The 22306-nt window shown below is 38.5% G+C and overlaps 1 protein-coding gene across 3 annotated transcripts in view; it reads right to left on the bottom strand.

Moving 5' to 3' along the window:
* Nucleotides 1-21491, bottom strand: part of dsd (attractin-like protein dsd) — an 87093-nt gene extending 65602 nt beyond the window's left edge. For 2 of the 3 annotated variants that reach the window (XM_070096173.1, XM_070096175.1), the window contains exons 1-9: nucleotides 21224-21491; nucleotides 17022-17222; nucleotides 16212-16340; nucleotides 14056-14249; nucleotides 12630-12833; nucleotides 10470-10549; nucleotides 8785-9250; nucleotides 3378-3558; nucleotides 1036-1347 (exon numbers count right to left, since the gene is read on the bottom strand). In XM_070096173.1, the coding sequence (XP_069952274.1) occupies nucleotides 1036-1347; nucleotides 3378-3558; nucleotides 8785-9250; nucleotides 10470-10549; nucleotides 12630-12833; nucleotides 14056-14249; nucleotides 16212-16340; nucleotides 17022-17222; nucleotides 21224-21450 (1994 nt within the window). In that variant the 5' untranslated portion in view covers nucleotides 21451-21491. The remainder of the gene's footprint in view (nucleotides 1-1035; nucleotides 1348-3377; nucleotides 3559-8784; nucleotides 9251-10469; nucleotides 10550-12629; nucleotides 12834-14055; nucleotides 14250-16211; nucleotides 16341-17021; nucleotides 17223-21223) is intronic. The other variant, XM_070096174.1, reaches the window with a different exon arrangement.
* Nucleotides 21492-22306: the final 815 nt, after the last annotated feature.

Genomic DNA, 22306 nt, shown 5'->3' with positions numbered 1-22306 from the left:
TGTTCTGAGCACCTCTGCAAAAACAGTGATTATGTGTGAGTGAGGTGAAAGTGTTGAATGATGATGAAAGTTGGGGATTTTCTTTCTTTTTGGGTCACACTGCCTCGGTGGGAGACGGCCGACTTGTTGAAAACAAAAAAAATGTAGAAGAAAACCCAGAGGGGTGTGTATATAAATGCTTGTACATGTATGTGCAGTGTGACCTAAATGTAAGAAGAAGTAGCATGACATATCTGAAATCTAAATAGCAATAACTAGCTACAAAAATCTTGTTAAAATATTGAGTCATGATAAAAAGTTAAGTAAATAATAATATTCTATCAATACAAATAGTGTAATAAAATTCCATAATAAATAGGAATCAAAGTAATAATAATTATAGTAGTGAGAAATATAAGAGAAAGATTACCATGTTTCACCCTGTCATGTAGCAGGGAGAAGGCAGGAGGAAAAATTGGGAAGCAGACTACTTACAGAAACAAGTGTAAAATTATTCTTTACTCCCTTACTTTCTTTAACAAATGCCTAATGTTTAAAGAAATAAAACTACATGGTAATCTCTGGCATGCCAGAGATTACCATGTGCATTTGCCTCAGGAGCTGACGAACCTACATTGTTAATTAGGCCTAAGTTAAGCAGAGTTGTGGAAAATATTACATCAAGTAGTGGGTTGCCTAAACAAACTATATTTATTTTGTTAAACAAAAATTTAGGTGGCACTTTTTCAAGAATTTAATGGTTTAGAGGTGATCTTTGAAAGTGCCTGCACTTTAAATGAGGGGTTTAGGATATTGGCTGCTTGGAATGACACCTAAACTGTCATATCTGGGCATCTCTGCAAAACAGTGATTGTGTGTGAATAATGGTGAAAATGTTGAATGATAGTAAAAGTGGGAGACAGCTGACAAGTTAAAAAAACAAAATTAACAAGTTTCTCCTAACAGTAAACAGAAGACATATTATGTGGTAATCTTACAAAATGTAGTAATGACAAAAGAACGTAAATGTAAACAAACCAAAAAACTTCAACTTACACTCCAGGGTGATACCGGAGAATGGATCCAAGCATTTTGCCATTGAAACCACCAACTATATACATTTCCCCCTGATGCAATACTGCTGAATGGCCATAGCGCGCTACATCCAAATATAGATTCGGAGGTTTGCTTAAGGAGTGCCAGGAATTACAGGCTATGTCATATGCCAAAAAATCTGCACTATAACATTTGGCACCATAAGAAAAGGCTGTATCATTATGCGTGTTTCCTCCGAACACCAGCATCAGTCCTTCAACTAGGACGGCAGAATGCAAGAACCGAGGCACTGGTGCTGGACTTCGTAGTTTCCTAAAAAGTAAACATTCTACAGATAATGGTGAAACTTTATATTACTTTCTATGCTATAAAAGTAATCACATCTTCAATAAAATATTTTATTTTTTATACTGTATAGTATAATACTACTTAGTTTATTACTGTTTAGTAACCTACACACTGATGAAGTTAAAAAGAGTCAATTTTATTAACTAAATGTACATGAAAAAATATTTGGTTTGCTTAATTTAATACTCACAACAACAATTAACACTAGAAAATAGTCTCTTAAAAATTACTTGTTGCATTTTATATTTATTACATAAATAGTCTCAGATGTCATGATGTCATTTCTGAGGGCAATGTGGAGTGACTATTATGCAGAATTCATAGTTTGGAGATTAGGTGTGGGGCTACCTAGGGTATTATTCAGAGGGACAAGAAGGTTTGGACAGTTCAAGAGGATGGAGAAAATTAGGATGACTTGGAAGGTGTATAAATTTATGGTGGAGGAAGAGAGAGGTAGGGGGTCATCCTAGGACAGGTAGGTTATCCTAGAAAGGTTGGAGAGAGGAAGTAAAGGTTTTGTACATGAGGAGCCTGGACATCCAACAGGCTTGTGTATGTGTTAGATAGGAGTGGAGGCAAGTGGTTTATGTGACTATGTGCTTTTGGAGTGTGAGCAAGTTTAACATTTATGAATGGACTAAGGGAAACTAGTTAGCTGGACTTGAGTCCTAGAGGTAGGAAGTACAATGCCTGTACTCTGAAAAGGTGGGGATACTGCAATTTGAAGAGGCATCTGAGCTGTAATGTCTGCACTCCTCTGCCAAGACAGTGATGGAATGAGTGATGGTGAAAGTTTCTTCTTTTTCTGGGTCGCCTTACATTGGTGGGAAACAGCCAGTGTGTTAAAAAAATTCAGAGTTGCAAATGAATTGTTCATAAGATGAAGCACTGGAATGCAACTCATCTGTAAAGTGGGATCCTACATTATTGGCATCAGGTAATATTCAATGCCCATGTTTTACTTCCACAGGCTTAGCAATGGTAATTTGAGATGATCTCAGACCCCATATCTATTCACTCTAGAAGCTTTAAAGTATCTGACCAAGGAGAATTCTTGATGCACAAGGACAGTATTTTCATTCACTTGGCAAGGCTATGGTAAATGGATTAAAAATCAATTATTTAAATAGCTATTGTACAACATTCTAAGACAATTATGAAATACAGTGAAAGATGCTGGTTGCACAGAACCAGGATCAAGCATAATTTTAGATTATTTATTTCAAATGTATTGTGATAATTTCAAACCTATAGGTGGAAGGCCGGTGGGCAGCAACCACCAGAAATGTACTATTGGCCTGTTACAGGAGTGAAAGAAAAATCTGCTAAATGTTTTAAACTCTGCCAAAACTGCTGATATGTCTGTCTCATAAACATGTAAGACGACAGATAAATCTTGCAGCTAATGTTAAAATTCAATATACTGAACTCTACATGTATGTGAATGTATATGTACATGTGTATGCATGTACACACTCACTTAAATTTTCTTACAAATTTCTTCAAACTTCTTGTCCATTTAGTGTTTCCCTTTAATTCTATGGGTAAGTGGCATAGAAGAGGCATATGAGGGTGGATAGGAAAGCAATGTGGCAGATGTTTCAGGTGTACAGAACAGGTAGTACATTGCTAACAGTCAGAAAGTGGTAGGGGCTTGAGCATCCAGCAGGCATATGTGTGACCTTGTTAAATTGTGGAGAATGGAGACAAGTGATTGTATAAATAAAACATGCTGAAGTACAAACAAGGTAACACTTATGAAGGTATTCAGGGAAATTGGTTACTTGGCCTTCTAGTTTTGGAGATGAGAAGCACAGTGCCTGAATGCTGAAGGACAGGTGGGGGTGTTACAGTTCAGGTCATTTAAATTGTAATGTCTGATCACTTCTAGTAAGACAGATAATCAATGAATGATGGTGAACAGGTCCATCCTTTTCTGAGTCACCCTATATTGATGGCAAGTAACCAAAATAATTTAAAAAATCCAAACTTACCATTTTTGTTTGATAGGGTCATATGTCATTAGGTATGGAACAACATGACTGGCAGAAACGATAGAGAGCAGACCACCGTGGACATAAACAAGAGCAGTTGTAGGATCCCACAATGCTGTGTGACCATAAACTCCTTTAACTACAGCACCTCGTGTTTCCACTGTCATCCAGGTGCCTTGCTCTGTAGGTTAATTAGTAATAAAAAATATATATTAATATTGAAATCTCTACTACTGCATTAAAGATTCTCAGAGCTAACTGATAAAAAGACAATGTAATTATTATAAGAAATAAATATATTTATTATGAATTTATACAGGCAAGGAAGAACTTACATAAAATGTTTACACTTTTTTTTTTTTATTTTTATTATCACACCGGCCGATTCCCACCAAGGCAGGGTGGCCCGAAAAAGAAAAACTTTCACCATCATTCACTCCATCACTGTCTTGCCAGAAGGGTGCTTTACACTACAGTTTTTAAACTGCAACATTAACACCCCTCCTTCAGAGTGCAGGCACTGTACTTCCCATCTCCAGGACTCAAGTCCGGCCTGCCGGTTTCCCTGAATCCCTTCATAAATGTTACTTTGCTCACACTCCAACAGCACGTCAAGTATTAAAAACCATTTGTCTCCATTCACTCCTATCAAACACGCTCACGCATGCCTGCTGGAAGTCCAAGCCCCTCGCACACAAAACCTCCTTTACCCCCTCCCTCCAACCCTTCCTAGGCCGACCCCTACCCCGCCTTCCTTCCACTACAGACTGATACACTCTTGAAGTCATTCTGTTTCGCTCCATTCTCTCTACATGTCCGAACCACCTCAACAACCCTTCCTCAGCCCTCTGGACAACAGTTTTGGTAATCCCGCACCTCCTCCTAACTTCCAAACTACGAATTCTCTGCATTATATTCACACCACACACTGCCCTCAGACATGACATCTCCACTGCCTCCAGCCTTCTCCTCGCTGCAACATTCATCACCCACGCTTCACACCCATATAAGAGCGTTGGTAAAACTATACTCTCATACATTCCCCTCTTTGCCTCCAAGGACAAAGTTCTTTGTTTCCACAGACTCCTAAGTGCACCACTCACTCTTTTTCCCTCATCAATTCTATGATTCACCTCATCTTTCATAGACCCATCCGCTGACACGTCCACTCCCAAATATCTGAATACGTTCACCTCCTCCATACTCTCTCCCTCCAATCTGATATTCAATCTTTCATCACCTAATCTTTTTGTTATCCTCATAACCTTACTCTTTCCTGTATTCACCTTTAATTTTCTTCTTTTGCACACCCTACCAAATTCATCCACCAATCTCTGCAACTTCTCTTCAGAATCTCCCAAGAGCACAGTGTCATCAGCAAAGAGCAGCTGTGACAACTCCCACTTTGTGTGTGATTCTTTATCTTTTAACTCCACGCCTCTTGCCAAAACCCTCGCATTTACTTCTCTTACAACCCCATCTATAAATATATTAAACAACCACGGTGACATCACACATCCTTGTCTAAGGCCTACTTTTACTGGGAAAAAATTTCCCTCTTTCCTACATACTCTAACTTGAGCCTCACTATCCTCGTAAAAACTCTTCACTGCTTTCAGTAACCTACCTCCTACACCATACACTTGCAACATCTGCCACATTGCCCCCCTATCCACCCTGTCATACGCCTTTTCCAAATCCATAAATGCCACAAAGACCTCTTTAGCCTTATCTAAATACTGTTCACTTATATGTTTCACTGTAAACACCTGGTCCACACACCCCCTACCTTTCCTAAAGCCTCCTTGTTCATCTGCTATCCTATTCTCCGTCTTACTCTTAATTCTTTCAATTATAACTCTACCATACACTTTACCAGGTACACTCAACAGACTTATCCCCCTATAATTTTTGCACTCTCTTTTATCCCCTTTGCCTTTATACAAAGGAACTATGCATGCTCTCTGCCAATCCCTAGGTACCTTACCCTCTTCCATACATTTATTAAATAATTGCACCAACCACTCCAAAACTATATCCCCACCTGCTTTTAACATTTCTATCTTTATCCCATCAATCCCGGCTGCCTTACCCCCTTTCATTTTACCTACTGCCTCACGAACTTCCCCCACACTCACAACTGGCTCTTCCTCACTCCTACAAGAGTAGATAAAAGACTTTTCTATACAGCAAACCTATGTCTGCTCCAATTCTTCCTGGACTTTTCTGAAAATCTTTCTTTATGAAGGCTTCTGTTTTAATTTTCCACATTAGTGGTTGACTTCCCATCTCTCTCCTTCCTTTCTTCCATTCCCATCTACAATATTACTGTCTTCATTATTATTTTAAAAGAGTCCTTTTAAAAACACCATTTCCCCAGTCGTCCCCAGTTTTCCTTCAATATCTCAAGTTTTTGTCACTCTGTTTGTCTGGAAATTTTAATCTAATTCTTTTATTCCATCAATTACACATCTTTACCTTGTTACACTTCATTGTTTTCCAGTAACAAGATCACTCTTTTCTTTTTCTTACCTATCTCTACCATTTTCTCTAAATATATATTTTTGAAAAAATAATTGTGGTAGGGAACCTGAATGCTAAAGTAGGAGAAACTTTTAGAGAGGGTGTGGTAGGTAAGTTTGGGGTGCCAGGTGTAAATGATAATGGGAGCCCTTTGATTGAACTTTGTATTGAAAGGGGTTTAGTTATAGGTAATACATATTTTAAGAAAAAGAGGATAAATAAGTATACAAGATATGATGTAGGGCGAAATGACAGTAATTTGTTGGATTATGTATTGGTAGATAAAAGACTGTTGAGTAGACTTCAGGATGTACATGTTTATAGAGGGGCCACAGATATATCAGATCACTTTCTAGTTGTAGCTACACTGAGAGTAAAAGGTAGATGGGATACAAGGAGAATAGAAGCATCAGGGAAGAGAGAGGAGAAGGTTTATAAACTAAAAGAGGAGGCAGTTAGGGTAAGATATAAACAGCTATTGGAGGATAGATGGGCTAATGAGAGCATAGGCAATGGGGTCGAAGAGGTATGGGGTAGGTTTAAAAATGTACTGTTAGTGTGTTCAGCAGAAGTTTGTGGTTACAGGAAAGTGGGTGCAGGAGGGAAGAGGAGCAATTGGTGGAATGATGATGTAAAGATAGTAGTAAGGGAGAAAAAGTTAGCATATGAGAAGTTTTTACAAAGTAGAAGCGATGCAAGGAGGGAAGAGTATATGGAGAAAAAGAGAGAGGCTAAGAGAGTGGTGAAGCAATGTAAAAATAGAGCAAATGAGAGAGTAGGTGAGATGTTATCAACAAATTTTGTTGAAAATAAGAAAAAGTTTTGGAGTGAGATTAACAAGTTAAGAAAGCCTAGAGAACAAATGGATTTGTCAGTTAAAAATAGGAGAGGAGAGTTATTAAATGGAGAGTTAGAGGTATTGGGAAGATGGAGGGAATATTTTGAGGAATTGTTAAATGTTGATGAAGTTAGGGAAGCTGTGATTAAGTGTATAGGGCAAGGAGGAATAACATCTTGTAGGAGTGAGGAAGAGCCAGTTGTGAGTGTGGGGGAAGTTCGTGAGGCAGTAGGTAAAATGAAAGGGGGTAAGGCAGCTGGGATTGATGGGATAAAGATAGAAATGTTAAAAGCAGGTGGGGATATAGTTTTGGAGTGGTTGGTGCAATTATTTAATAAATGTACGGAAGAGGGTAAGGTACCTAGGGATTGGCAGAGAGCATGCATAGTTCCTTTGTATAAAGGCAAAGGGGACAAAAGAGAGTGCAAAAATTACAGGGGGATAAGTCTGTTGAGTATACCTGGTAAAGTGTATGGTAGAGTTATTATTGAAAGAATTAAGAGTAAGACGGAAAATAGGATAGCAAATGAACAAGGAGGCTTTAGGAAAGGTAGGGGGTGTGTGGACCAGGTGTTTACAGTGAACCATATAAGTGAACAGTATTTAGATAAGGCTAAAGAGGTCTTTGTGGCATTTATGGATTTGGAAAAGGCATATGACAGGGTGGATAGGGGGGCAATGTGGCAGATGTTGCAGGTGTATGGTGTAGGAGGTAGGTTACTGAAAGCAGTGAAGAGTTTTTACGAGGATAGTGAGGCTCAAGTTAGAGTATGTAGGAAAGAGGGAAATTATTTCCCAGTAAAAGTAGGCCTTAGACAAGGATGTGTGATGTCACCTTGGTTGTTTAATATATTTATAGATGGGGTTGTAAGAGAAGTAAATGCGAGGGTCTTGGCAAGAGCCGTGGAGTTAAAAGATAAAGAATCACACATAAAGTGGGAGTTGTCACAGTTGCTCTTTACTGATGACACTGTGCTCTTGGGAGATTCTGAAGAGAAGTTGCAGAGATTGGTGGATGAATTTGGTAGGGTATGCAAAAGAAGAAAATTAAAAGTGAATACAGGAAAGAGTAAGGTTATGAGGATAACAAAAATATTAGGTGATGAAAGATTGGATATCAGATTGGAGGGAGAGAGTATGGAGGAGGTGAATGTATTCAGATATTTGGGAGTGGACATGTCAGCAGATGGGTCTATGAAAGATCAGATGAATCATAGAATTGATGAGGGGAAAAGGGTGAGTGGTGCACTTAGGAGTCTGTGGAGACAAAGAACTTTGTCCTTGGAGGCAAAGAGGGGAATGTATGAGAGTATAGTTTTACCAACGCTCTTATATGGGTGTGAAGCATGGGTGATGAATGTTGCAGCGAGGAGAAGGCTGGAGGCAGTGGAGATGTCATGTCTGAGGGCAATGTGTGGTGTGAATATAATGCAGAGAATTCGTAGTTTGGAAGTTAGGAGGAGGTGCGGGATTACCAAAACTGTTGTCCAGAGGGCTGAGGAAGGGTTGTTGAGGTGGTTCGGACATGTAGAGAGAATGGAGTGAAACAGAATGACTTCAAGAGTGTATCAGTCTGTAGTGGAAGGAAGGCGGGGTAGGAGTCGGCCTAGGAAAGGTTGGAGGGAGGGTGTAAAGGAGGTTTTGTGTGTGAGGGGCTTGGACTTCCAGCAGGCATGTGTGAGCATGTTTGATAGGAGTGAATGGAGACAAATGGTTTTTAATACTTGACATGCTGTTGGAGTGTGAGCAAAGTAACATTTATGAAGGGGTTCAGAGAAACCGGCAGGCTGGACTTAAGTCCTGGAGATGGGAAGTACAGTGCCTGCACTCTGAAGGAGGGGTATTAATGTTGCAGTTTAAAAACTGTAGTGTAAAGCACCCTTCTGGCAAGACAGTGATGGAGTGAATGATAGTGAAAGTTTTTCTTTTTCGGGCCACCCTGCCTTGGTGGGAATCGGCCAGTGTGATAATAAAAAAAATAATAATAATAATAATTCATATCTTTGATATATAAATTTTATTAACTAAAAATTCTCAATTTCTTACCAAAGTCATACTCTTGGATAGTATTCAAATAGCCATATCTAGATGAATGTCCAAAAATCACTAGCATGACCTGTTTCTTCACTTTCTGAACCACCACAGCTGCATGACCTACACAGGGAATTGGTGCACATGGACCAGGAGCTGATGCACATCCTCCAATCTCACTCTTATTTATGGGTTCTTCATCTTCAATACTCAGATCTTCAGCATGTTCATCCTCTTCCCAGTCCTTACGATTGCTAATATTTTCTTCTTTGTCTTCTCTGCTCTTTCCACTGCGATTAGTACGTCTTGTCCTCTCACGTCGGTTAAGTCTGCCCCTTCTTCCACCCCGGCTTCGTCCGCCTATCCTGGCTCCCCGTTCAGAAGGCAATAAAGACCACTTGAGTGATTCAGTGTCTAGCCGCCATAATTCACGCGTTATACTCCCATCCTCCTTCATTCCTCCATACATGTATATGGAACCCTAGAGAAAAGCAAGAGAAATGTCATATTAGAATGTATTAGCTTATCTGATCACACCAGAACACTCATGGGTTGGGGCTGTATCTCCAGCTTTGTGGCCCAGCACAATATCTGATCATACAGTTAACTTGTGAAGAATAAGTAAAACGCATTCTTGAATTACTCACCGACAGTATGTACTAAAAACTCTTTAAAAATACTCTTCTGTTCTTTGAAACTATGAAAGTTTGACCTCCCAGTGAACATAGAAAGGTACCCCAAGTAAATGTGATAACTCATTTTCACATTTATTCAGCAGGTTTTTGTTGTAAGGGTTGTTTCTTGTAGTTATATGCTGTTAATCATTTTCTTATAATATACTGTATCATTAAAAGCCGATTAACAATTGCATGCCATTTCTATAATTGTATAGCATCAGCAGTGGGATACCACACATAAATATTAAGACCATTTTTTTTTTTTCAAAAATTTACTTCAGAAATATTTTAGTTTACACTGACATGATTGTAAATAACTATCTAGCGATGATAGGTTACAAAAAAAATTTCATATAATTTCCAAGTTAATTCCATAATGAAATTAAAGTAAAAGTATTTAGGGACTGAGCAATGAGTCATCATATCTCTTGCACTGTGTACAAATGTATTTCCAATAATTAGCTATTTATCACCTTTACTATGTTTTATATTTATACATAGGCATACTGTAATATACATAGGTATACTGTAATATAAGTTGCACCTAACACCATCTATACACTCATACATTCCCCTCTGCCTCAATGGACAATAGTCTGTCTCCACAGATACCTTAATGCATCACCCACCTTTTTCCCCACATAGGTTCTATGGTTTACCTCGTCTTTCATATACCCATCTACCGACATGTCCACTTCCAAATATCTGAACACATTCACTTCCTCCATACTCCCTCCTTCCAATCTAATATCCAATTTTTCATTATCTAGGAAATGGGAGGTAATCAGGTTTGATCCAAGACAGGGAAGGGATACTCCTATTCTTTGATTGAGCCTTTCAATATCAAGCTCTTCCTTGAAGGGACAACTCACAGACAGATAAAAGTTGATGCTATAACCAAACTTATTAAGCAACCATTTTATGTACAACATAAAATCTTTAAAATAAATGAAATGGGACAAATATGGGACAAATAAAAATTAAACTACAATATGCCTGACAACCAAAAATCCTGAAACTCACATTGTATACAACAGCAGTGTGGCCGTATCGGGGCCCGGGTTTCTTTATGCTTGTGCTCACTACAGTGGTCCATTTATCATCTGCAACAAAAGGCACAAGTATTAAATACCTGTACTGAACAACCACATTCAACAACTTATACAATGTGTGAAAACAAAGGAGAGTGGTGGCACAATATGTATACAATTTGCGAGTACAGTACATAAACAGTACTAACCTACTTTATTTGACACGCTCAAACTATAGCTTTTGAGTACCACCTCAAAAGTCGCAATCTCCCTGCCTTCCTCCAGCCCCCACACCGTCCCCACCCACCTCTCTTTCCCCTTGTCTCTACTAAGCTGAAAAACTGGGTGACTCAAGAAATCGTAATGACACGATTGCAAAACTGGGTGTTTGCAGTAGCAAGCAGCATCAATAGGGCATTGAGGCAAGTAGTATGAATTGCCTTACTTTTCCCATAAAATGCAATTATAGCAGCAGTTTCAAATAAAAGTGTGATAATTTACATTTTGTAGCTAAAAAATGTCAGAAAATGCTTCAAGCTGTTCTAAATCAACAAAATATGCAATAAAATAGCATTGTAACAAAGTGAAAAAGTTTTATTATTACATGTTTGCAGAAATGGTTTAACTTTAAAACTGTTTTGTTGAACTAGAATTCCACTTGTTTTTAACATGTAGCCTCCAAATGCATAATTTATAAATAACATTTCAGACAATACCAGCACATCTCGAGAGCCCCATGGGCTTTATATTTATATCTGAAATCAAGTTCAATTCCACTGCTTCCTTCTCCAGGGCAGTCTAATTGCATGCTGCTTTAACAGTGAAGCTCTATCCATCTTCATCTATTTGGTTTATTTTTATTTTTAGCTTACATCTTTATCCCATGGAGATCCATGGGGAAGTGGAAAAGAATTCTTCCTCTGTAAGCCATGTGTGTTGTAAGAGGCAACTAAAATTCAGAGAGCAAGGGACTAGTAGCCTTTTCTGTATAAATTACTAAATGTAAGAAGATAAACTGTATAGTTTTCTTCTTTTTCATAGGTGGTTGATATGTTAAAAAAGAGAAATCTGTATCCTCTCATTTTAGTTTTATCAATTTCACAAAAAAACCTGCCCACCTTGCAAATACCTCCGAGTTTTCCCTGTATCCCAGTGTTGTGCGGTTCCTTTCTCCAAACCTCTCCTAGTAACTATGCTTACATATGTATAGTCACTGACAGAAGCAAAGCTATGCTCAATGTACGGTTGTCAGTGTTCAGCTCATCCTAATTTTTTTTTAACTTTCCATTGGTTGTACCATTTACTATATCCTCTCAAGTCTCTATATGTAAAATACATACAAATTTCCAATTCTGCAAACTTTCAACATTATTATTTCTCATTTACAACTATGGCCTCTTGTTCTTCCTGTGGATAAGGCTAAAAAAATTCTTTATCCATTGCTTCCCATCTTTTTCTTGGTCTTAAATATAGTTATCCTTATGTAGTAAATCTATAATTCTTAACTAATCTTTACTAAAAAAAAAAATGGGAACTCCCCACACATGCATAAAAGAGAACATACACAAAATATCAATACATTTCACAGAAAATTAACGAAGAAAAAAATTATGAATCAGTCTTAAGAAAATCATAAACGTTAAATCTATAATTTTTGACCAACTGTTATCAAACAAATATGACTTCTAAACAGGCATAAAATGAACATACATAAAGAATAAATGTATTAAAAAACTAACCAAGGAAAAGTAATATTCATACCTGTAATTCAATCCTAAGAAAATTGAAGATATTAAAACTATTGCTCACCAATTTCAAATAAACAAATGTGTGTACTGTTCAGTCTAATTAACCTAACTTTTCCAAACAAAAACATACCATACTGTACTTTCAAACAAGAAAATATTTCAGCAACTGAGGAAAAGAAATTACATAAACTGCCACTACTGTATTACTAGAGAATATTTTTCTCACTTAGAGTAAATAAAAGCACAGTAATTTTTCATTCTAAGAAACATAAGGACCTTTACAGACATAAAAAAAAAGGTGATAGTGCTATAAACTGCCTTGTTAGCAATCGAAAATTATAGATATATTAAAATATGGTAATGCTGCAATGAAAAAACATATAAAAGAGGATAATATGACATACCTGTGATATTGTATTTCACAAGGAATGGGCGCTCAGTGAAAGAGTAGCCACCAATAACCCATATTGCATCATCAATGAGAACAGTGGCATGTGATGATCTTTCTAATAATACAGAAGCAGGGTCAGGATGGTTCAGCTGGCTGGTGATGTCATGCCCCACCACCTCCCACCAACCCTCCTCAATCACCTGGCTGCAGTCTGCACCTTTGAAGGATACAAATAACCAATTCCTTTTAAAATCTCTCACCATTTCCAGATACAGAATATATACAAAAGGGAAAATGTCCACATGGAAAAATATCACCAACAGGGACATATGCCCTGATGTTAGTAACATAAACGACTTGTGAAAGGAATAAAAACTATATAAACATGTACCTGGATGATGTAAAAAACCATGTTAAATAAGTACAGTAATAAAAATTACAATCCCTGCACAAACACTTGGATAAATTTGAAAATGAAGTGTTTCATGGATGATGAAATTTTATGTAGGCAAGTACCATGTTATGTTAATGGGAGAAAGAACTAACAAGCTATGCAAATAACATAGATTATGTGATAAAACATTGTTAAGTAGCATGAAATATGAAGAAAAACTGAAGACAATTTATATAACAGTGATGGAAAAAAAAGAGGAAACATAGCCACATACTGTACAGTACAATTTCATAAAATTTCTGTAAATACTCAGGAAAGATTTATTGGTATATAACAGCAAGTGTGAGTGAGCGTGTTAGATAGGAGTGAATGGAGGCGACTGGTTTTTGGGACATGACGAGCTGTTGGAGTGCGAGCAGGGTAATATTTAGTGAAGGGATTCAAGGAAACCGGTTATTTTTATACAGCTGGACTTGAGTACTGGAAATGGAAAGTACAATGCCTGCACTTTCAAAGAGGAGTTTGAGATATTGGCAGTTTGGAGGGATATGTTATATATCTTTATATATGCTTCTAAACTGTTGATTTGGGTGCCTCTGCCTAGACAGTGATTATGTATGAGTGAGGTGAAAGTGTTGAATGATGATGAAAGTATTTTTTGGGGGGGATTTTCTTTCTCTTTGGGTCACCCTGCCTCGGTGGGAGACAGCCGACTTTTTGAAAAAAAAAAAATCAATAACAAAAACAAAAGGTTATAAAATCAAAACTATGTAAAAAAAAAAAATACAGAAAGGACAATGACAAAGACCTCTTCATGAATATTGTGATAAACAAAAGGAAAGGGATCTAAGAGGAGGTAGTACAGTAATACAGCCACTGGGAACTTTCAAAATACACAAATCTCGTAATTTAAAATTAAAAACACACATGACATACAATACAAAATTCTATAATTCCACAAAAATTCAGGCCACTAGATGTGTTGGTCTTCTAAGAACTTATTTTTAAAATAAATAGAAAGAAGATTCCAAATACAGATACAAACCAGTGTAGCCAGGATGACACTGACAACGGTGCTCTTCAGGGTTGCATAGACCATTTCCTGAACAACCTTCAGGACATACTGGGACAGAGCAGGCAAGACCTCCCCAGCCAGCATCACAGGTGCAGTATCCCTCCAAACATGCACCACGGCCTGAGCATTCGTCCCCGACCATAGTACTGGGGCACCCATCAACTCTGATGGCCAAAATGTACATTCATAACTCTGCATTAAAGCTGTAAACTCTCTTAACTGTATGCTACATATATTTTAACTCTACATTCTTATGTTGTACATACCTTTGACCATTTTCTAAATTTTTGTACTCCTGCAGTCCAGAATGAGACAAACCTTTACTGGTGATTACAAGGTCAGTCAGGCTACCACTCCTTGCAGACTGCATGCTCATAATAGCCATTACAACCCATCACTTCCAGCAGGACAATAACTAGTTAACTTGTGAAGCCATCTACTTTTGCTCCAGCAAGTAGAAGATCAGAGCCAGGAAACACTGGATGTTGACATAAATGATGTCTCCACTTTCCAAGGGCTTATTTTACACCATCTCCCATATCTTTTGCCTTAATACATGTTATTTTAGTGTACAGAACAGATTAAGAACCTGATCTTTAAATATTTTCAATTAAAATTTTTCCATCATGATAATCCTCTTCTTCATTCTAAAGTATACACTGAAAGTGCTATAACATGGTCCTGCAACAAATAGTTTCTCAATGCTCTGGCCTTTATCACTCTTACTTGCAGTAATCTTCACTCTTTCTACAACAAAACCTGTGTGTAAAAAAATTTAACAAATATTTCAAGTTCTCCTTAATTTAATGTCTTTATCTGTACATGAAAATATATGAAATTCTTGAAGAAAATATACAAGGCAAACAACCTCAAGAAAGGAAAGATCCCAGAAGGAGCAAAATATCAAAGATATGTGGTAATCTTTTTTTTTTTTTTTACTACACTGACCATCATCCACCAAGGTAAGGTAACCATAAAAAGAAAAAAAAAAAAGAAAAAAAGAGGACATTCACTGTCATTCATTTAAAAGCTGTCTTCCCAGAAGTGTGCATCACAATTCACAAGACCCTCAAAGCAGAAACATCCTCACCCATCCTTTCCAACTTCAGGCACTGTACTTCCTACGTCCAGGACTCAAGTGCGAAGATTTATATAAAAACTATCACCTTATTCTGCTCCATCCTTTATAAATGTAAATGGCCAAACCACCTGAATAACCCTTCTTCTGCCCTTTTAATTATTCTTTTTGTAACCCCATATCATCTAATTTATGTGCTCCTAATTCTCTGCATCATATTCACACCACAAATTGTTCCAAATTTTATGAACATATAAATTAGATCACACAGTGTGATTACCACCATAAATTGTACCTCCATACAAACAAATACATACACATATGCTTATACATATACAGTAGCATTTTTTCTGTAATTAAAAGTAACTGCAAGGCAAAAATCCCGTTAGATCAAAACCACACTTTTGTTTATTAATGTAAATGGTGAACTACGCTTTAAAAAATAGTACAATACGTGTACACTGTATCTAGGTGGTAGGTTGGTAAACAGCAACTGCCCAGGGAGGTACTACCATCCTGCCAAGTGAGTGTAATATGAAAGCCTGTAATTGTTTTACATGATGGTAGGATTGCTGGTGTCTTTTTTCTGTCTCATAAACATGCAAGATTTCAGGTACGTCTTGCTACTTCTTCTTACACTTAGGTCACACTACACATAAATGTATACAAGCATATATACACACATCCTTCTGGTTTTTTTCTATTTTCTTTCTAGTGCTTGTTCTTGTTTATTTCCTCTTATCTCCATGGGGAAGTGGAACAGAATTCTTCCTCCGTAAGCCATGCGTGTTGTAAGAGGCAACTAAAATGCCGGGAGCAAGGGGCTAGTAACCCCTTCTCCTGCACAAATTACTAAATTTAAAAAGAAAAACTTTCAGTATACATTTGTCCATGGATCCTCCATATGTATTAAGCCTATTTAATTCCTAACTAAATGTGACACAGATGTACAAATATCCTTACAAGAAATCTGATTAAGTGGTAAAACTGTCAGGTACAGTATTATAATTTGCCAAGAATTAATGATCGTGCCTGTGTATTAACTTACCTATAAGATATTGAGAATCCTGTAAGGTTATATGCTGCATCAGAATAAAAGTAGAGCAATGCATAGCCTGACCTGGCTACCACTTCTGGTATGTGTGGAACACGATAATCATCTTGGACCACCATCCCACTGCCAATTAAAAGATGGATTAATATATAGAGAATATAAAAAAGTACATGTATTTACAAATAACTTAAAATTATATCTTTATAATATAAAAAATATTTATCCTTAAACCATTTTATTTTAGACAAACCACAAGCATTGCTGTTCCAGTAACCACAAATAAATAATGACATGAAGACTTCTTAGCAAAATCAACAAAAAGAAAGGCCATAACTGTGCCTCCATCTGGCTTCTCCACAACACCAACACAATACCATCACCAACACCATCATCACATTATCAATACACCAAAATTAAGTGCATACTTCATACATTGTTATTAGAATGATAGCCTTCAAAATATACTTTGTGACAAACTTTTTTTAATTAACCTATGGTCACTAATGCTTTTCGTTAATTTGGTATTCACTGTACCTTCAGGTACACAATCCCCCATGAATATGCACAATTTCCTACAAAGAAATGACTGCAAGTGCATGCCAGAAGTGAAAAGAGGTACAAAAAGTTAAAGGTCTTGAAGAATGGACTGCAAGTACCTTGAGTTTTATTTATTTATTTATTTTGAGTGGAAGGCACAGGTGTGAAGCAAACATAAGGCAAATGATAAACATATATATACTCTACCCAGTATGCCCTACTCTACAAAAGAAAGCAGTCCATACAAAATATTGGACTACAACTAACCTGAAAACAGCTAGGAGGGGGTCATAAATACTGTCGCCATCAAAAACATATAAATGGTCCCACGAACATTCCGTGGCAAAATGGTCAAAATGGAGACGGATGGAGGTATTGGGCCGGCCAGCATCAATCAACCACGTACATTGTGTATCCGTGGAGTAATTCCCTGACCCATCCGTTATCACACTTGAATTGGACCATAATCTGTGGGTCAGAAAGAAGACTGTTAGGAAATGCATCCTATGAGAATACAGTGGACCCCCGGTTAACGATATTTTTTCACTCCAGAAGTATGTTCAGGTGCCAGTACTGACCGAATTTGTTCCCATAAGGAATATTGTGAAGTAGATTAGTCCATTTCACAGCCCCAAACATACACGTACAAACGCACTTACATAAATACACTTACATAATTGGTCGCATTCGGAGGTGATCGTTATGCGGGGGTCCACTGTACTGTATTACTACAAGACAAAAGATTATGCCATAAAATGAAGAATAAAAGCCACAATACTGTGATTAAAGCAGTTCATAAAATAATGTTTGTTATGCTATATACAGTACATGTCTTCTTTTTTTTAGAGTTAGATAAATAACATTACAAACTTTATGCAGTTGGACATCATGCAAATACTGTACACAAGGAATGGGTAAACTTTGGGACCTTTCACCATTTTCCAAGCATCTTATATTTTAACATATGTATTTTAGTTACGTGTATTATAATTATCACCAGTAGGTGTCCCTAATAACAACAGCGGAGTGCCAGCTTTTGAACCTCACACTTTGCTCTTTAGTAGGTTGAACTCCAGTTCTTTGGCCTATTGAAGGTGTTGATCCATTTCTTAGCCCTACTACTCATTGACCAAGCTCTGTTTATGTAAAACGCCCTTCAGCTTCTGAACCTGGCACGCAGCTCATCCAGGAGTCAAACTCTAGGGGGAATTCAACTATATCTGGTCACTTCAATACTTTGGGGTTACCCTAAGTAATTTACACATATGTTACTATGTATAATGATTGTTAAGACTATGCATACCTGTACCTAAATAAACCTACATACTAGCCTATGTTTGTTTATATTTACTTATAGCTTCTGAACCTGCTACTTAAGCTGAGGCCCAGCCTCTGACTGCTTGCTGCTTGAGGGGGTTTGAGCTCCATCTCCTGGCTTTACTACCAACCTAGATGTTTGAGTTCCAGCTTTTTGGAATGCTGATTATTTCCCACACCCTTACAACTCATTCCCACACCCTTACAACTCATTCCCACACCCCTACAACACATTTCCACATCCCTGCAACTCATTTCTGCATCCCTACAATGTATTTCCATGCCCCTACAACACATTTCCACATCCCTAAGTCACTTTGTCTGACTTTTTTGGGTTATCCTCAGTGATTTACACAATGTATGATAATTGTACTTAAGTGTACCTATGTATAATAAACTTTCTTACTATTCCCACATTCTTACAACTCATCTGCATATCAATTATACTTTTCTACATATACCTTTGTACATATGTACACACATTATAGTATATACCTTTTTACATGTGCAAATTAAGTCAACTTTCCAATGTTCACATACAGACATTATTAATACTGTTGACAACTGCACATTTCATATTATTAATACTTATGGATAAGCACTAAGCCCACAAGTCTGATACAGGACTTGGGGTATGAGTGGTAATCAGGTTTGACTCAAGGAAGAACAACTTCATTTCCCTGAATCAAAAGCCCTTCACCAACATCTTGGTACTCCCACTGACAGTTCACATTACTATAATTAGTTTACATGTAAGATAAGATAAGATTTCGTACGGATTTTTAACCCTTATATTTACATGTGCACAATTAATATTCAAGGTTCATATATTTATTGATATTTACATGTGCACATACTGATATTTACATGTGCACATATTTATTGATATTTACAAATGCACACTGTACATGTGTACATTGGATGAAGATCAGAACAGCAAACTACGTATTACATTTATGGAGAAGTGCTAAGCCAGTAGGAAGTTAAACATTAACTGGAAAATGGAATCAGATTTGATCCAAGGAGGAGGAAATAAGCAAGTAAGTACTTATTTACTTATCCAAGGGAGGAGGAGGGTAGCTCCAGTTCCTTTGATCAAGAAATAATGAAAAAATTTAATCTTAAAGCAAATGAGGACAAGAAGAGCAGATAATTCTGCACAGGAATGTAGGAATACTGCAGAAGGCCTACTGATTAATTATAGGCAGGTCCAACTCATACCCTTCCATACCTACTCATGTACCCTTCCAAACTATATTTAAAGCTTCCCAAAGTTCCTTCTTCAATGACACTACACAAGAATTTGTTCTGCTCATCTACAACTTTACTGACAAACCAGTACAACCTCAATGGAAATACAAGGACCCCAGTGGAAATACAAGGACCCCTGTGGAAATACAAGGATCCCAATGGAAATACAAGGACCCCAATAGAAATACATTGACCCCAATGGAAATACAATGATCCCAATGGAAATACAATGACCCCCAATGGAAACACAAGGACCAAAATGGAAATACAAGGATCCCATGAAAATACAAGGACCCCAATGGAAATGCAATGACTCCCAATGGAAATACAATGACCCCAATAAAAATACAATGACCCTCAATAAAAATACAATGACCCCCAATGGAAATACAAGGACCCCAATGGAAATACAAGGACCCCAGTGGAAATACAAGGGCCCCAGTGGAAATACAAGGACCCCAGTGGAAATACAAGGACCCCAATGGAAATATAAGGACTCCCAATGGAAATACAAGGACCCCCAATGGAAATACAAGGACCCCCAATGGAAATACAAGGACCCCATTGGAAATACAAGGACCCCAGTGGAAATACAAGAACCCCAGTAGAGATACAAGAACCCCAGTGGAAATACAAGGACCACAGTGGAAATACAAGGACCCCAGTGGAAATACAAGGACTGCAGTGGAAATACAAGGACCCCAGTGGAAATACAAGGACCCCAGTGGAAATACAAGGACCCCAGTGGAAATACAAGGACCCCTGTGGAAATACAAGGACCCCTGTGGAAATACAAGGACCCCAGCAGAAATACAAGGACCCCTGTGGAAATACAAGGACCCCTGTGGAAATACAAGGACCCCAGTGAAAATACAAGGACCCCAGTGGAAATATAAGGACCCCAGTGAAAATACAAGGACCCCAGTGGAAATACAAGGACCCCGGTGGAAATACAAGGACCCTGGTGGAAATACAAGGACCCCAGTGGAAATACAAGGACCCCAGTGGAAATACAAGGACCCCAGTGGAAATACAAGAACCCCAGTGGAAATACAAGGACCCCAGTGGAAATACAAGGGCTCCAGTGGAAATGCCTCTTTGAATTTTGTGGGTTATCCTAGATAATCTACACTATGTATGATAATTGTAGTTATGTGTACCTGTGCCTAAATAAACTTACTTACAGCCATTTATGTTTATTTAGGAAAAATTATCATACATAGTAACATGTACGTAAATTACCTAGGATAACCCCCCAAAAAGTCAGTGACTTATTGCCAATGGGCTCCTTGTATTTCCATTAGGGTCCTTACCTACACATGTACCCTTTCAGACTATACTTAAAGCTTATTGAGGTTCTCGCTTCAATGACACTACGCATAAATTTGTTCTACTCGTCTACAACTCTACTGCCAAACCTATAGCTTTTGTAGATCTAAAAAAATTCAACACAAATCTATATTCAACAAGTTATTTATGTCCCCTTTATTTATTCCTGTTTTCCATCTGTACACTTCAATTATATCTCCCCTAATTCTATGCCAACACAAGTTTTGATAAAACAGATGATGACAAGAAGAGCAAATGGGTAATGGGTTGAACTTCCAGCTGGAGGTAAGGAAATGGGAGAAAGAAATGGGGAGGGATGACATGGTTAGGAATCATAATATTTCCATATCGTGTACCTAAACTCAAAAAACAGGTCCCCTTTGGAATAATAATAAGGGAGGGGAAAACTACGTGATTCCTGATGGGAGGACTAGTTCTATGCGGAAGACGTGTTGCACAGACAGCAAATGAGGAGACAAACGGAGATAAGGTTGAGAAAATGAGAGAAAGGGGAAGAGAAGAGGAGGGGGGATATAAATGAGGAAGGGAGGTGGGTGAAAATGAGCACTCACCTGACCCTTCCTTCACACCACTGACAGAGCGAACCCTTCCAGCCTGGGTCACATATACACTTGGTGTCCACACAGTGGCCGTGCTCGCACTCTAAACTGCACTCCTGTCCCTCTGCACACACCAACGAGTAACTTAACAACACTACCACTACCACTAACACCCGCGCTTCCTCCCATTTCCTCAAAAACTTGGATTTGAACAGGAATTTCTGGAGATCCGCAGCCATCTTGGATCTGCCATTTCCGTAACTGGTGACGTCACACGCAAAACATTGAGCCCAGAGCATGGGAAGACTGAACCCACTGTGGTGGGTTGTGCTACTGAACCCACTGTGGTGGGTTGTGCTACTGAACCCACTGTGGTGGGTTGTTACTGAACCCACTGTGGTGGGTTGTGCTACTGAACCCACTGTGGTGGGTTGTGCTACTGAACCCACTGTGGTGGGTTGTGCTACTGAACCCACTGTGGTGGGTTGTTACTGAACCCACTGTGGTGGGTTGTGTTACTGAACCCACTGTGGTGGGTTGTGCTACTGAACCCACTGTGGTGGGTTGTGCTACTGAACCCACTGTGGTGGGTTGTTACTGAACCCACTGTGGTGGGTTGTGCTACTGAACCCACTGTGGGTTGTGCTACGGAACCCACTGTAGTGGGTTGTGCTACTGAACCCACTGTGGTGGGTTGTGTTACTGAACCCACTGTGGTGGGTTGTGCTACTGAACCCACTGTGGTGGGTTGTGCTACTGAACCCACTGTGGTGGGTTGTGCTACTGAACCCACTGTGGTGGGTTGTTACTGAACCCACTGTGGTGGGTTGTGCTACTGAACCCACTGTGGTGGGTTGTGCTACTGAACCCACTGTGGTGGGTTGTGCTACTGAACCCACTGTGGTGGGTTGTTACTGAACCCACTGTGGTGGGTTGTGTTACTGAACCCACTGTGGTGGGTTGTGCTACTGAACCCACTGTGGTGGGTTGTGCTACTGAACCCACTGTGGTGGGTTGTTACTGAACCCACTGTGGTGGGTTGTGCTACTGAACCCACTGTGGGTTGTGCTACGGAACCCACTGTAGTGGGTTGTG

This window comes from Cherax quadricarinatus, chromosome 52 (genome assembly GCF_038502225.1).
Source record: "Cherax quadricarinatus isolate ZL_2023a chromosome 52, ASM3850222v1, whole genome shotgun sequence".
NCBI classification, from domain to species: domain Eukaryota; kingdom Metazoa; phylum Arthropoda; class Malacostraca; order Decapoda; family Parastacidae; genus Cherax; species Cherax quadricarinatus.
Note: the sequence above shows the minus strand (reverse complement) of the source record. Positions and strands in the feature narration are given on the sequence as shown.